General features: G+C 36.9%; 1 protein-coding gene across 8 annotated transcripts in view; it reads right to left on the minus strand.

The window, feature by feature from the left end:
* Positions 1-798: 798 nt before the first annotated feature.
* Positions 799-15,353, minus strand: part of LOC127160836 (NACHT, LRR and PYD domains-containing protein 3-like) — a 40,389-nt gene continuing 25,834 nt past the window's right edge. For 3 of the 8 annotated variants that reach the window (XM_051103487.1, XM_051103484.1, XM_051103490.1), the window contains 5 exons: positions 12,219-12,389; positions 11,009-11,179; positions 8,398-8,547; positions 4,026-4,085; positions 799-1,186 (listed from right to left, as the gene is read on the minus strand). In XM_051103487.1, coding sequence (XP_050959444.1) covers positions 1,105-1,186; positions 4,026-4,085; positions 8,398-8,547; positions 11,009-11,179; positions 12,219-12,389 — 634 coding nt within the window. In that variant the 3' untranslated portion in view covers positions 799-1,104. The other 5 variants (XM_051103488.1, XM_051103486.1, XM_051103485.1 and 2 more) reach the window with 5 other exon arrangements.

A 15,353-nucleotide genomic window follows, 5' to 3' on the forward strand; every position in this document is an offset into this window, starting at 1 on the left:
AATGACATTACATGCAAGATATGTTTTATATGCAAGGCTGAACTATCTCCTATGTTTCTGTTAAAAACTGATACATGTTGTGCCCAGGAACTGGGACATATGCCAATGCTTGGACAGGCAGAGAGATATACAGTGGTGGCCAAAATTATTAGAACACTAGTATTTTCACCAGCTAAAAAAATGGTTTTAAATCAGTTATTTCAAATCAGTTATTCTATAATCCAGTGAGAGTTTTGTTTGCACAAGTAGTCTGACAACAGCCAGTGCTCCACACAGAGATCTGATCTCATCATCATCCAGTCTGTCTGGAATGACATGAAGAAACAGAACAGAACTCAGACAGACTAAATCCAAAAGAACTGTGGCAAAGTCTCCAAGACGCTTCAAGAAACCTACCTGCAAAGCTGCAGCACTGTTAAAAGTTTTAGGCTCTTACAGTGTAAAAATGCTGTAAAATGAGGATGCTGTCAAAAATAATGTCAAATAGATTATCAATTAACTTGTTATCAATTAACAATATTAACTTAAATAAATCAACATTTGGTGTAACCATGCTTTGCTTTTAAAGCAGTTTTTGCCCTAGGTGCACTTGCGCATAGTTTTTTCTGGTAGCTTTGCAGGTAGGTCTCTTAAAGCATCTTGTTGCCACAGTTCTTCTGGATTTAGTCTGTCTCAGTTTGTTCTGTTTCTTCATGTCATTCCAGACAGACTGCATGATAATGAGATCAGATCTCTGTATGGAGCACTTGTTGTTGTCAGACTGCTTGTGCAAACAAAAATCTCAATGGTTTATTATAATTAATGGCAAAATGAATGTTTGGATATGTAAACTATTACATACGTATTTCCTACTGACACACTACAGCAAAGATAAAAAAAAAACTGACTTTTTGGCTACTGCTACATACTTGATACCATCTGATACTTTACTAGAAAGTGACAGTAATAAAAGACTCTTCATCTCCACCCCAGAGTCCCTGTCTCTTCATTCATGATCCAACAACAGAATTAAACTCTTATTAAACAGTTTAAATAACAGAGATTAAAATGAAGTTGAATTATCTTATATTCTCCAAAACACAAATCTGTGTCAATTTAAAGGCTTTATATACAAATATACTCACAATAGTATAGTTTCTCCAGTTTATAATGTGGATCATCCCTCAGATCAAAGAGAAACTTCAACCTGTAGAGAACAATGACACACTCTTCAAACTTTCAGTTCAGATCAGTTTAACAGTCAAAAAAAAAAAAAAAAAAAAATGGTGAATTGTACAGTTTTATCAGTAGCAATATGTATTGGATCATAATTTGTTTATGAGAGCTGAGTCATTCAGCATAGCATCAGCAGTCAGTTTTAAATTCAATTAATACAGGATAACATATTTTATGATAAACATAATGTCATTTGCTTTGAAAAGCCCATTGAAAACATCAAAACACCTATTTAGTTCTGAAGGAATTAAAAATTAAAGCACTGATTGCAAAATCCCCACACATTTAGCCTTATAGCCAGAAACTCGTAATTTTGGGATATTGTCAGGGTATGGGTTGCAGGGAAGAGGTGAGGACTCAGTGGTGCAGGAGAATGGGCTTTTTATTAGTAATAAATAAACAAAACAAGCAACAAAAACTACCCCTAGGAGGGAAAAAGCTAGCTGGCTGGCATCACAGCTGGACAGGGCAAGACACGGCAAGACATGAGCAGGGTCGATACATTGACAAATTGGCACCGGACTGTAAAACACAAGGAGAATAAGTAGGGAGCAAATGAGGAGGGTAACGAGGGACACACAGGTGGGGCAAATGAACCAAAAATCAGAAAAACAAGATGGGTGGGGTCAAGACAATAGACATGAGATAAGTCCTTACTTTCTTTAATTGGACCAACAAGCGTCTCCGAACCAAAACATTGTCAATTGAGTGCTCAAAATGTCAAGTTTTTTTGTGCTAATATGTGATGTACCAACACCAATCGGAGTCCCAGTCCGATACTTGTATTTTTTTAGTGCACATTTCAAGAACATTAAAATTATTCAAATCAATCCAATGTAACCAGGGGTGTGCAGAGACTTTCTTAGAGGCAGGGACTCAAAAGTAAAAAAGGGGCATCTATCATCATATCCACTATATTACTATATATATATCTTCTAATAATAAAATACACAGTTTCTCCCAATATATACACACACTGTATAAATACTTAGGTAGATGTAAACATGTTACAATGATAGACATTGTAAACAGACAGTATGGTCAGAATTATCAATATAGGACTACCGATATAAACCTCTTGTATTTTATATGTACAATAAGCAGAATTGCAACATAAAACATAAAGGGGAAATAAGTTGAGATATGGTTAGAAAGCATTAAGTTTGCGAATGCCAGTCTATCAGTCAAGTCCAAAGCAAGACGCAACCCATAGCAACCCGTTATGACAACGACGCCTCAGTCTGACAGCAGATAAATGTAAATAGCAAATGTATTACTGTAAAGTGCACATCAGATACTCTAAACATGGAATTTTGAACGTGTGTGATGCGCTAGAGCAGGCCTCATTGTTCTTGTGTGCCACACATGCACATTTGAGCATCTTTTTTTTTTCATTTTAAAGGTGGTGGACTGTTGAAAGTACATACCGCCACCTATTCCACGACAACGACATGACAGCTAAAGAATCACCAGTGGATCAGGCTTAAGAGAGCTGATACCGATCAGTTAAAAAATTGCTTAATCAGCTTGGGACATCCCTAATATCAATACATTTCCATCACTCTACAACAGCAATGACATTGTGATGAGTTGTGCTTACCCATCAGAAACAATAATGTCTCTATAATAACATCTCTTTCCTAAATCTCCCTATATTATTCGGGATTTTTTTAAAAAAAATCTACAGACTGCCCAAACCAGAATCCACACCGCAATAGATGTTAGATCAGCGGCGCTCAACCCTGGTCCTGGAGATTGACTTTCCTGCAGAGTTCAGCTCCAACCCTGACCAAACACACCTGAACCAGCTAATTAGGATCTCAAGGAGCACTTGATAATTACAGACAGGTGTGTTTGATTAGGGTTGGAACTAAACTCTGCAGGAAAGTTCTCCAGGAACAGGGTTGGGCACCCCTGTGTTAGATCATGCTCATTCCCCAAAATGGCTTAATTATTATCAAGAAGAGGAATATCAAATATTATTTTGATTCTGCACCATTAGGGGTGATCACATCCTGAGCAACTCATCAATTATAAAACAGGAAAGGGTGTGGGACAGACCACAGCTGTTACATCAGAAGCAACGTAATTTACATTACATTATATAAGGATAGTAAATTGTAACTGTATAAAAGGTTTGAGTTTTGGATGTTTGGGGTTCATTCAGACTCCAATGAACACAAGGTGCTACTGTACATACTGTAGATGACAATCAAGATGGCGACGCAGATAGCCACGTCGGTGTGGAGCTCTCGAGTTGTTGTACTGTTTTTGTTAGTTTTTCCTGTTTTTTTGTTTCACAAACATGATCAGTTTTTACCAGAGATGAACTGTTTAACATGCGGCAGAACACACCACACAATCTTCTACTGGTTTTTGATCATTCAGACATTTTGCTGAGCATTGTAGTTGGCTGAGCAACAATTTAAGACGTGCAGGTGTGGGAAGTAACCCGGTGCAGTCGTCAAGCTCTGACATGGCTTTAGAATGACACTGCCTAGCATCTACCTGGCGAATCTCCGCGCTCTACCCAACAAAAACTCTTCCACTAACTGGAGTGTTTTTGAAGCTGCTTCCACTGATCTGGATGAGCTCACAAGTTCTGTAACGTCATGTATCAGCTTCTTTGAAGATATATGCATTCTTACCAGGACTTATTTAACATTCAACAATAAGCCATGATTCACAGCAAAACTCAAACAGCTTCATTAGGCCAAAGAAGATGTCTTCAGGAGTGGAGACAGAATCATGAACATGTTATCTGCAGGACATCACTGGACCCTTACTTTGATCTCTTGGAGTTTGCTTACCAAGTAAACAGGTCCGTGGATGATGCGATGAACATGGGACTGCACTTCGTCCTGCAGCATCTGGACAAATCAGGGACTTATTTGAGGATCCTGTTTGTGGACTTCAGACTGATATTCAACACCATCATCCCAACACTCCTCTAGACCAAATTAACCCAGTGCTCTGTTCCTAGCTCTACCTGTCAGTGGATCACCAGCTTTCTGACCGATGAGCAACAGCTAGTGAGACTGGGGAAATTGTCACACCACCAGACTTCAGGAGAATAGAGGAAAGTAAGAATGTGACGGCCTCAGACACAGCTTTGAATGCGACTAGCTCAGGGAGTCCTGTACATTGTTCAGTTCCGGTTACTTCGCCTATGCAGCAGGGCAATTGGGTGACTGTGAGACAGCACAGTCGCAGGTCAAAACACAGCTCTTCCGTTCCGATCAGAACATCAAACAGGTTCTCCCCACTCATTGATGCACCCACTGAGAAACCTGATGAAAGTGCTCTAGTTATTGGTGATTCTATTGTACGGAACGTGAAAATAGAGAAACCAGCCACCATAGTCCAATGCTTACTGGGAGCCAGAGTGCCTGACACCTTGGCAAAGGTGTCGGCCAGTGGGAGATCACTAAAAATAATGTTAAAGATGTGTGTGAACTTGCAACTTGATGTCAGACACTCTAATTTGCTCTGGTCCCCTCCCTGCTTACCGTGGTGACGAGATACGCGGAGGGTTCCGCTCTTCTCTCTAGAAATATGGCACATAGTCTTAGACTTTGCACTTGACTAACTGGGGCCCAGGTCAGGAAGCAGACAGACTGGCTAAACCGACTGTCTGCTAGCCACCTCACGTCACCGAAATCAGTTAATTCTCAGCACATAGAGACCCTTTCATCTAGATATCATACTATAGAGACTGTGTCTATTCCCCGAGCTAGAAATACAAAAAACCTGTTCAGCAAATAAAAAAATTTATATAATACAGAGAAACAAATGATAAAAGCTTGGCTTACTGAATATCAGGTCTCTTTCTACAAAAGCACTTTTTGTAAATGATATGATCACTGATCATAACCTAAATGCACTCTGTTTGACAGAAACCTGGCTAAAACCAGATGATTACATTATTTTAAACGAGTCTACCCCCCAAGAATACCATTATAAACATGAGCCGCGTCTGAAAGGTAAAGGGGGAGGTGTTTCTACAATTTATAGTAATATTTTCAGTGTTTCTCAGGGAACGGCTTCAAGTATAACTCGTTTGAAGTAATGGTGCTTCATATAACATTATCCAGAGAAACAAGTGTTAATGATAAATCCCCTGTGACATTTGTACTGTACTGTATACAGGCCACCAGGGCACCATACAGACTTTCTTAAAGAATTTGCTGATTTTCTATCTGAGTTAGTTTCTTGTTAGTGTTAGTGCTGCACATGAAGTCTTAATAGTGGGTGACTTTAACATTCATGTTGATAACAAAAAGGATGCACTGGGATCAGCATTTATAGACATTCTGAACTCTATTAGGGTTAGACAACATGTGTCAGGACCTACTCATTGTCGAAATCATACTGTAGATTTAATACTGTCACACGGAATTGATGTTAATGGCATTGAAATTCTGCAACAAAGCGATGATATCTCAGATCTGTATACTCCAGATAACTAAAACTGTAAATTCAACTCCTTATTACAAGTATGGTAGAACCATCACTTCTACCACAAAAGATGGCTTTGTAAGTAATCTTCCTGACTTATCTGAATTCCTCAGCATATCCAATAGCTCAGAAAAACTTGATGATGTAACAGAAACTATTGAATCTCTCTTTTCTAGCACTCTAGATATGGTTGCTCCTTTGCTGAAGATGCTGAAGATGAAAGAAAACAGTCTGACCCCGTGGTACAACGAGCACACAGCCTGGAAAATGGAGCACAGCTGAAAGAAAACAAAACTAGAGTTTTTTCGTACCGCTTGTGAATGCACCTTATCCTATAGAAAAGCCTTAAAAACTGCTAGATCTGATTACTTTTCGTCTCTTTTAGAAGAAAATGAACATAACCCTAGGTATTTATTCAATACAGTGGCTAAATTAATGAAGAATAAAAAACCAACAGGCATTGACTTTTCCCATCAGCATAACAGTAATGACTTTATGAACTACTTTACTTCCAAGATCGATACTATTAGAGATAAAATTGTAGTTATCATCAGTTACAGTATCGCATCAGATAGTGTGCTATAGATCTCCTGGGGAACAAATTCCACTCATTCTCTTCTATAGGAGAGGAAGAATTGTATAAACTTGTTAAATCATCTAAACCAACAACATGTATGTTAGACCCTATTCCATCTAAGCTCCAGATGTCATAGGTCCTCTTCTCAATATTATAAATTTGTCATTGTCATTAGGATATGTCCCCAAAACCTTCAAACTGGCTGCTATTAAGCCTCTCATTAAAAAAAAACACAACTTGACCCCAACAAATTAATTAATTACAGACAAAGCTCGATTCTCCCTTTTCTGTCAAAGATACTAGAAAAAGTAGTATCCTCACAGTTATGTTCCTTACAGAAAAAATGGTATCTGTGAGGATTTCCAGTCAGGTTTTAGACTGTATCGTAGTACTGAGACTGCTCTTATTAGAGTTACAAATGATCTGCTCTTGTCATCTGATCGTGGTTGTAACTCTCTGTTAGTGCTACTGGATCTTAGTGCTGCGTTTGACACTGTTGACCACAACATTCTTTTGAACAGACTTGAAAATTATGTTGGCATTAGTGGTATTGCATTGGCATGGTTCAAATCGTACTTATCTGACCGCCATCAATTTGTGGCAGTGAATGAAGAGGTATCATATCGATCACAAGTGCAGTATGGAGTACCTCAAGGCTCAGTACTAGGGCCATTACTTTTTAAGCTTTACATGTTACCCTTGGGAGATATCATCAGGAAACACGGTGTTAGCTTTCACTGTTATGCTGATAATACTCAGCTCCACATTTCTTTGCGGCCCAGCGAAACATACCAATTTGAAAAAATAACAGAATTTGTAGCTGTGATAAAAAACTTGATGATGAGTAATTTCTTACTCCTAAATTCTGAAAGAAACAGAGGTGTTAATTATTGGACCTAAAACCTCCACGTGTAATAACCTAAAACACTAAAATATTTGATGGCTGTTCTGTCAATTCCTAGGTGTGCTATTTGATAGCAATCTTTCCTTCGAAAGCCACTTAGCATTTGCGAAATCGCAATTTTCCATCTCAAAAATATATCAAAATTACGACCTATGCTCTCAATTTCAAATGCTGAAACGTTAATTCATGGGTTTATGACCTCAAGGATAGATTACTGTAATGCTTTATTGGGTTGTTGTTCTGCACACGTAATAAACAAACTCCAGCTGTTCCAAAATGCAGCAGCTAAAGTTCTTACTAGAACCAGAAAGTATGACCATATTAGCCCAATTGTGTCAACACTGCACTGGCTCCCTATTAAACATCGTATAAATTTTAAAATCTTGCTAATTACTTATAAAGCCCTGAATGGTTTAGCTCCTCAGTACCTGAGCAAGCTTTTATCACATTATAGTCCCTCACGTCCGTTGCGTTCTCAAAACTCTGGCAATTTGATAATATGTAGAATATCAAAATCAACCGCAGGTGGCAGATCATTTTCTTATTTAGCACTCAAACTCTGGAACAATCTACCTAACTATGTCCGGGAGGCAGACACACTCTGTCAGTATAAATCTAGATTAAAGACTCATCTCTTTAACCTGGCCTACACATAACACGTTAACATATTTCTATAATTTAAATCTGTTAAAGGATTATTAGGCTGCATTAATTAGGTCAACTGGAACCAGGAACACTTCCCATAACACCTGATGTACTCATTACATCGTAAGAAGAATAGCATCTACGCTAATATTAGTCATCTACGCTAATAAATTCTAATATTAGACTTTACTGCAACATGGAACTTTTGCATTATTGACACACTATACTGTAAAGTTGCTTTGACACAACCTGTTTTGTTAAAAAGCGCTGTATAAATAAACGTAAACTTGATGTGTTTGGCCCACTTTAAGCTAGGCCATCATGTTTCGATAAACACGTCACAGACCTCTAGGTCTCATGGTAGCAGCCTCTACTATGCTGACACTGAGGGCTGCTTCATATGAGGCCATTTCTGTGGTGGATGAAATTCAAAGGTCAAAGGTGTGGTGGATGAAATTTGTAAAACTCGTGGCTGTCCTGCCGCCTACTAAGAGTATTGCACAGCTGCATGTCTTGACTTTTACTGAACTGATGCCACTGAGAAAGAAGCTGAACACTATACTTTACATTGTGTTTCATGAGTCATATATGATCTTACTGAGGAGGAGACAGTATAGTAGACAGCCAATTCACTGGATTCCATAGTTTATTCCTCGACAGATCCAGTTCTCTCAGGTGTGAGGGATTTGACCTCAGAGCTGAAGTTAGAGCAGCACAACCTTCATCTGTGACACCACAATTATTCAACCTGTAGAAAACAATGACACAATTTGTTGTTCATAAAGTAAAATAAAATAAAATAATGAAATAAAAATAAAATTAATAAAATGTATGCATTTTGATGCTCAGTGGTGATATTTAACAATGTGGGTCTATACATGTAGCAGGTGTGCATTTAGTATTTTGTGATTTCATTTGCCATGACTATTGTGGAACTTGTCTGTTGTGATGGTGATTCAATTAGAGCCATATTTCACATAACAGATGACTTTACACTATATACTTATATAATTACGATTCATTATAATGCTTTAAGAATACCTTTAAAATGTATTATAAATATGGGCTTCATAGAAAGTGTTACCCAGTTTTTTAATGCATGTAATCTTATCTATATCTTTCTCAGACTTGTGCATTGCTGCTATGCACCAATTTAACTGCTGTACAAGTCCTCAAATGCCTGTTTATGTGTTACCCAAGCACATGATTTATTATATGTTCTTAAAATGTGCTTCTGTGTGTGATGAACACACTTCAACCAGCCTAAAAAGAAACTCATGACAATTTATGGGTCACTCCTGTGCGTTGTCATGAAAACTTATCAATTGCATGTGTTTTTAAGCTTTGCCAATTTAAACATTCAAAAGAGTTTCAAGCATTCAAACACAAGACACAGAAAAACTAAGCAAACATCGAACCGAGCTCTCCTTTGCATCCTCCTACACCTGAACAAACAAATACACCTCCAGTTTAAAAAAATAAACAAAAAAGGTAAAAGAGCCTAATTCAACACCCACACTCTGTTCTTTGTGCACAGCATCCACACACAGAGGCGCGTCTCACAGCCTTTGAACACCATATTTAGATTTGCCTCTCCTTGCTCTTGAAAATTATGTAGAAATAACTACATAAATATCCTAAAAAACACTGTCAGTTATGTTTTAAGTGACCGTAAACAGTGGAGAATTAAATCAAATGTGTATCAATATATCAGACGCATTGTCTCTTGAAGTGCCTGATTTACCAGCTGCTGTCGGTATCCTTAATGTTAATCCAAGAAAATGAAAGAGAGAAAAACACTCTTTGCTTTTGACTGAATTACTTCATAGTTTTATTTATACAGTGAAGACTATACATTGCTATCTTATTTGATTATTTAGTTTCTGTACCAGGACAACTACAAATTAAAAAAAAAAACAATGCAAAAATTGTGTAAATAGTACAAATAAATAAACAGAAAAACATACAAATTAAACAATTTCAAACAGGGGCCCATGGTTACAATCTGCACCACAAACCCCAGCTACAGCCCTAGGCCCTACTTCCGTTATTTTCAGTTCATCAAAGAAAAGGACAAGAACGCATAGTCAAGTGCAATCTATTTGCAACACCGAACTCTCAACATTGAGAAACAGCAGGAATAACTGAAGATACACCTGGACTGGTGCCACTAACACTAAGCTAACAGAGAAAACTGCAGGGTCGGAGAAGAGAAAAAAAATAAGGCAGACGAGTGCAGACAAGCAACAGAAATAATGTTTAACCCTTTAACTGTCACTCCTATTTTTGAACACAGACATAAAAATGCACTATCCAGACTTCAATTTTTATAATTCATGAATGAAAACATTTTGTAATATGATTTTAATGTAAATTTTTTTTTATGGTAATGCAATGTCTGATTTTAAAATGCCTTTCAAAGGATGAATTTTGAGATTTTAAGTTTTGAACTGATATATAATTTCTTATGATATCTAAAGTGTGAAAGGGAAAAAGGAAACATAGAACTTACTTTTCCTACATAATTTGTAACACAAAAATATGGTAAAATATCTATTTAGGAGTCTTAGACCTTTCTAACGATGTATAGTTTGTCATGATTAGATTAGGATTTATTTGTAATAGGGTGAAGTAAACTTAGGCGTCCCACAGAGTGGACGGTGACAGTTAAAGGGTTAACTAAAAATAACAATCTATTTTTATCAAATCATAGTCTATATACAAAAGGAACAAATATGCAAAATATATTTGACTTAATTAACAGATTAACAAAACGAAAGAAACAGACTAAGGGACATGCTGCTGAGTTTGGTTCATTTTTGTGTGGTGTGGCGCTCTACAAAAGTTCACAAAAAATAAAAAAGATTGTTTGATATGTAGGGTGTATTTATGCATTTTTGCACTCTAAACCTCTGAGTTAGATGTCCTCTGCAGTAAGTCAATGCGGCAATGACTCATTTTTACACATTAATGTTAGCTATCTGAATATTCAGTATTAATTAAACTACCAGAAGCAACTGAAGATCCATTAAATGGTTGACGGGTCAAAAACAGGAGCAGCAGGTAATGTAATAAAAAATAATAAAATGAACATCATATGTGCTGTCCATTTGTGTTGAGATTTAATGTACTTACTGAACATTTATTTTAAAAACAGATTTTAGTCTTAGAATTTACATTTACAAACATTAACAAAGGACATGTCTTACCACAATATTTCCAGTTTACATTGAGAATGCTCCAGTACAGCAGAGAGCAGATTCACTGAATTTCCTAGATTATTCCGAGACAGATCCAGTTCTCTCAGGTGTGAGGGGTTCAATCTCAGAGCTGAAGCCAGAGCAGCACAACCTTTACCTGTGACACCACAATCACTCAACCTGTAGAGAACAATGACACACTCTTCATTCTCAGTTCAGATCAGATCAGCTTAGCAGTGCCCATTATAATTAAAGACTTTAATAACCCATTTTCACAGGGTCATGAAGCACTAAACAACTTTTTCTGAGTTTTTAGCAGAGGTGTCCGGTTGCACATCATAGAACACAATGACAATCTAACTTACTGTTAGTAGAATGTGGTACTGCAAACAAAGTATTAGTATTTCATTAAGACTTTTCATTAAGACCCTAAAGAATCATATCAACTTGTGGAAAATGGGCATCCGATGACCCCTTTAAGATGTAAAGTATCATTCAAATAGGATAAATACTATTAATTGCATTATATCTGCATTTTTATGCAAAATGTCTGTGTTTTGATGTCACTACTTATACCTCATAACTGAATTTTTCTGTTATCTAGATCTGTACTAATATGTATGGACTAGTGATCTGTGTGTGTGCGTGTTTTTGTGACATATCAGGACACAAATTTGAATAATGACATGGGTATGACATAGGTATTACAAGGAGAAGGTTAATTATGAGTGTAATCATAATTCAAAAGGCATATAAGTCATACAGAATGAGTTTTTTGAGAAAGTAAAAATGTGCAGTTTCCTGTGAGGGCTGGGTTTAGGTGTAGGGTTGGTGTAGGGTGATAGAAAATATGGTTTGTACAGTATAAAAACAATAGAAGGCTATGGAAGGTCCCCACAATTCACAAAAACAAAACTGTGCGTGTTTGTGACTATACAATTAAAACAAAAATGAAAAAAGAGACTGCAGTAATGTGAAGAACAGTAAGAATGAATCCAGCATGTTCTTTCTCAGTTCTGTGTTGAGTCCGTTTAAAGTCAACATCTTGAAATTTTAATTTAATGTGAATGTGTGTATTTAAGTGTTCAGAGTCTCAACCCTGCAGTATCTTGTTACTGAGGAGCAGCTTATGTGTTTAATCATTTACAGCTCAATCAGCTGAACACTTCAAATATACTTTATATTGTGATTCATGTGTGAGAGTCATGTATGATCTTACCACAGTTTCTCTAGTTTACAGTAAGGATCCTCCAGTAAAGCAGAGAGTAGATTCATTGGAATTACTTTTTTATTCCAAGACAAATTCAGGTCACTCAGGTGTGAGAGGTTTGATCTCAGAGCTGAAGTCAGAGTAGCACAGCCTTCACCTGTGAGACCACAATCACTCAACCTATAGAAAACAATAAATGAGATTTATGAACGTTGATGCTTATTGGTGGTGTTTTGAAGCTGTTATGTTCTTTAGGACGAAACAGACACACAAAGTGTCATGTGAAACATTGTTTTGTAGTGACATAAGAAATATTCTGTAAGATGTAGACCATTTGGAACAAAAAAGCTCAAGGACTCAACCATCACAAACGCCTTCAACCTGGAACTACATAACTGGTTGAATCTGCTTGAATAGACAGAAGACGTAAATAAAAATCATTCACTGTCTATTTCAATCTGCAGCAGCTTTTTACACATAGTCTAATGCTCTTTTCACAACTTTTCCAACCTGTTACATTTCTTAATTAGGGTAATAAAATTAATATTTGACTTCTACTCAGCCAACAGCAAAAAGTCATTTAAAGAGTCTCGCAAAATGAAGGGAGGACCACTGACAGATGAAGAGGGGATAGTTACAGATGAATATAGAGATGAATATAGGCCCTCCTACTGACATACAGCAATCATTTTCAAAAGGTGCGATGATAGGAATATGCGTGTCATCAATGCATCCAACAACATTACAACTTTCTATGAAGCCTGTATTCATAATGCATTAAAAGGTTATTCATTTTCTTTTAACTATTTTTACTGTAATATGAGCTTAATTATTTTGATGGTCCACCAATAGACATACTGACTGTAAATAACTTTGCAAGTACGTCAACATTCTACCTACCCTAATCTTAACCTAAGCCTACAAATATTCCAATCAGAGCTTGTGAGTGGAGTGGATTAGTAATTTTTCTTTAGGAGGGCAGAGCGTCTTTCTAAAGATTTTGCTTCGCTCACTCAACGCTCAGCACCATTCACTCAACCCAGAATGCCCTTTGGTGATTTGCTTATTTGAGATCGAGAATCTCTGAAATAGGCAGCAATAGTAGAGCAGTTATGGAGTCCAAATATTGTTTCAACAAAGTTGTAAGCCTTATACATAAATGTGATGTGATCTAGAAATTTTACCTTGGACATAAAAGTTATGGCTATCTTAAGTTGGCTGATAGCTATGATTTTCAGGAACAGAATTTTGAGAAAAACGGGTTTAAGTTTAACGAGAGCTGTCTGTCAAATCAGGAGCACTATACTGCATCATTACACAAACAGACTACCATATGTTTTCTGTGGTTCATCATGGGCGTAGTTTTTTCACCCCTTGTATGTTTCGATAGTAGAGTTGGGGTACTCGGACTCAAGTCTGGTCTCGAGTACATTTTTTAGCGGACTCGGACTTGTCACGGACTCGGATGCATTTTTATTCTGACTTGACTCGGACTCTAGCCTTTCGGACTTGGAAAATATTCAGAGTCCAACCGAGTCCAGGAAATATCACTGACTCAATGTATTATCACGAAAGTGATATTCAGTATTTGCATGCGTTTTTAAGTCTTGTCCAGTAGGCTACTTGAAAGCCGACGGGTTTATGTGCACACTCAAATCGCGCTCACAGAACGTGCCTCTTCCCAACAAACATGAGACGTCCACCCGACGTGCAGATCATGTCTATATTCCGACAAAGACGTTGAAATGACGTCGTTTGGACGTCGTTTGCTCAGTGGGTCACTGTGCGAATACCAAGTTCTCTCCTGCTTAAATTCTATTAGGTTCTGTTGCTACACACATGCTCGTCTCAGAATACTGATGTAAATGCAGACGGTTTTTGTCCTAAATAAACCTGAACAGCTGGGAGAAATACTGATGCATCAAAATATTTGATCTGTGCGTCAGATCTTAAAGCGACAGCAGGGTAAACCTGTCACCGCGGACCGTGTTATAAATGTTAATGAAACAACAAAAGAAAAAGAGAAAATCACTCAATGTTCTTCACTGAATCACTTATTAACATTTATATGAATCACCTTTAATGTATACAGTGAAGATTTTGCAGTGTTTTATTTTTACATTAAGGGTACGCGGGGCACACACTAATTGTAACACACGTGGTTAAAATATTTTGACACACGCTAGCATAACCAAATTAACAGTATTTACTAGCTGCCATAGCAACACTATAGAGTGAAAAAAAGTGTGCCAAAATTCAAAAGCCTTTTGATGATATCACTGAATATTACGGAGCCCCTTAAGGGACATGGTGGTGGGGAAAAAATCAGGGTGGGTGGAAAAAATTCAGGGTGAGAGGAATTTTTTTTTTTGCGTTCTCTCGCAAAACTTTTGCGTTCCCACGATAAACTTTGCTTTCCCTCACAAAACCTTTGCGGTTCATAAGAGTTTTATATAGTTTTTATATTATAGAAATACAGTCATTGAATTGCTTAGAGTTTAAGATTTTGGAACATTCTAAAACGCTTAATGTGGATTAATGTACTAAAACAGTGATAGCGGAGGCCCAATTCGGTATTAATAAATGCTATTAATACTAATAACAATTCTAATATTAATACCCTTAGCATTACTCTCAACAAAGCAGATAGTCATAAATGCAACTTGCTAATGCATGTTAAGCTTTTTCTCCCCACAGAAAACCTTTAGGTTACAGAAAACGCTTAAGGGAGGCTAATGGACGAATTAAGACGGTATTTGTAGTTACAATGGTTTAAGTATAGTAACCATGGTTTTTTGGTTTTATTTTTAATAAAACTATGGTTAACTTGTTTGCTGCTTGTTTAAAAAAAAAACATAATTGTAAGTTTTTGAAAGGAAAAATAATACAAATAAGTTGCATAGACTATTAGTCGCATTTTATTCAGAAATAATACTACCAGCAGGCCTACAGCGTATGTTATAACACCAACATTATAAACACACATAGCCTATTTTAGTTCCCTGCACTCCACAACAAATCCTTTCAATTTAACTGTATTCATAACAGACCAAAAACCAAAACCAAAAAACTATAACTTATTCATTTTTAATGAATAAATATAATATAATGCAGTATATTATATAATACTATAGGTGTAAGCTT

Source organism: Labeo rohita, unplaced genomic scaffold (assembly GCF_022985175.1).
Source record: "Labeo rohita strain BAU-BD-2019 unplaced genomic scaffold, IGBB_LRoh.1.0 scaffold_469, whole genome shotgun sequence".
Lineage (NCBI taxonomy): Eukaryota > Metazoa > Chordata > Actinopteri > Cypriniformes > Cyprinidae > Labeo > Labeo rohita.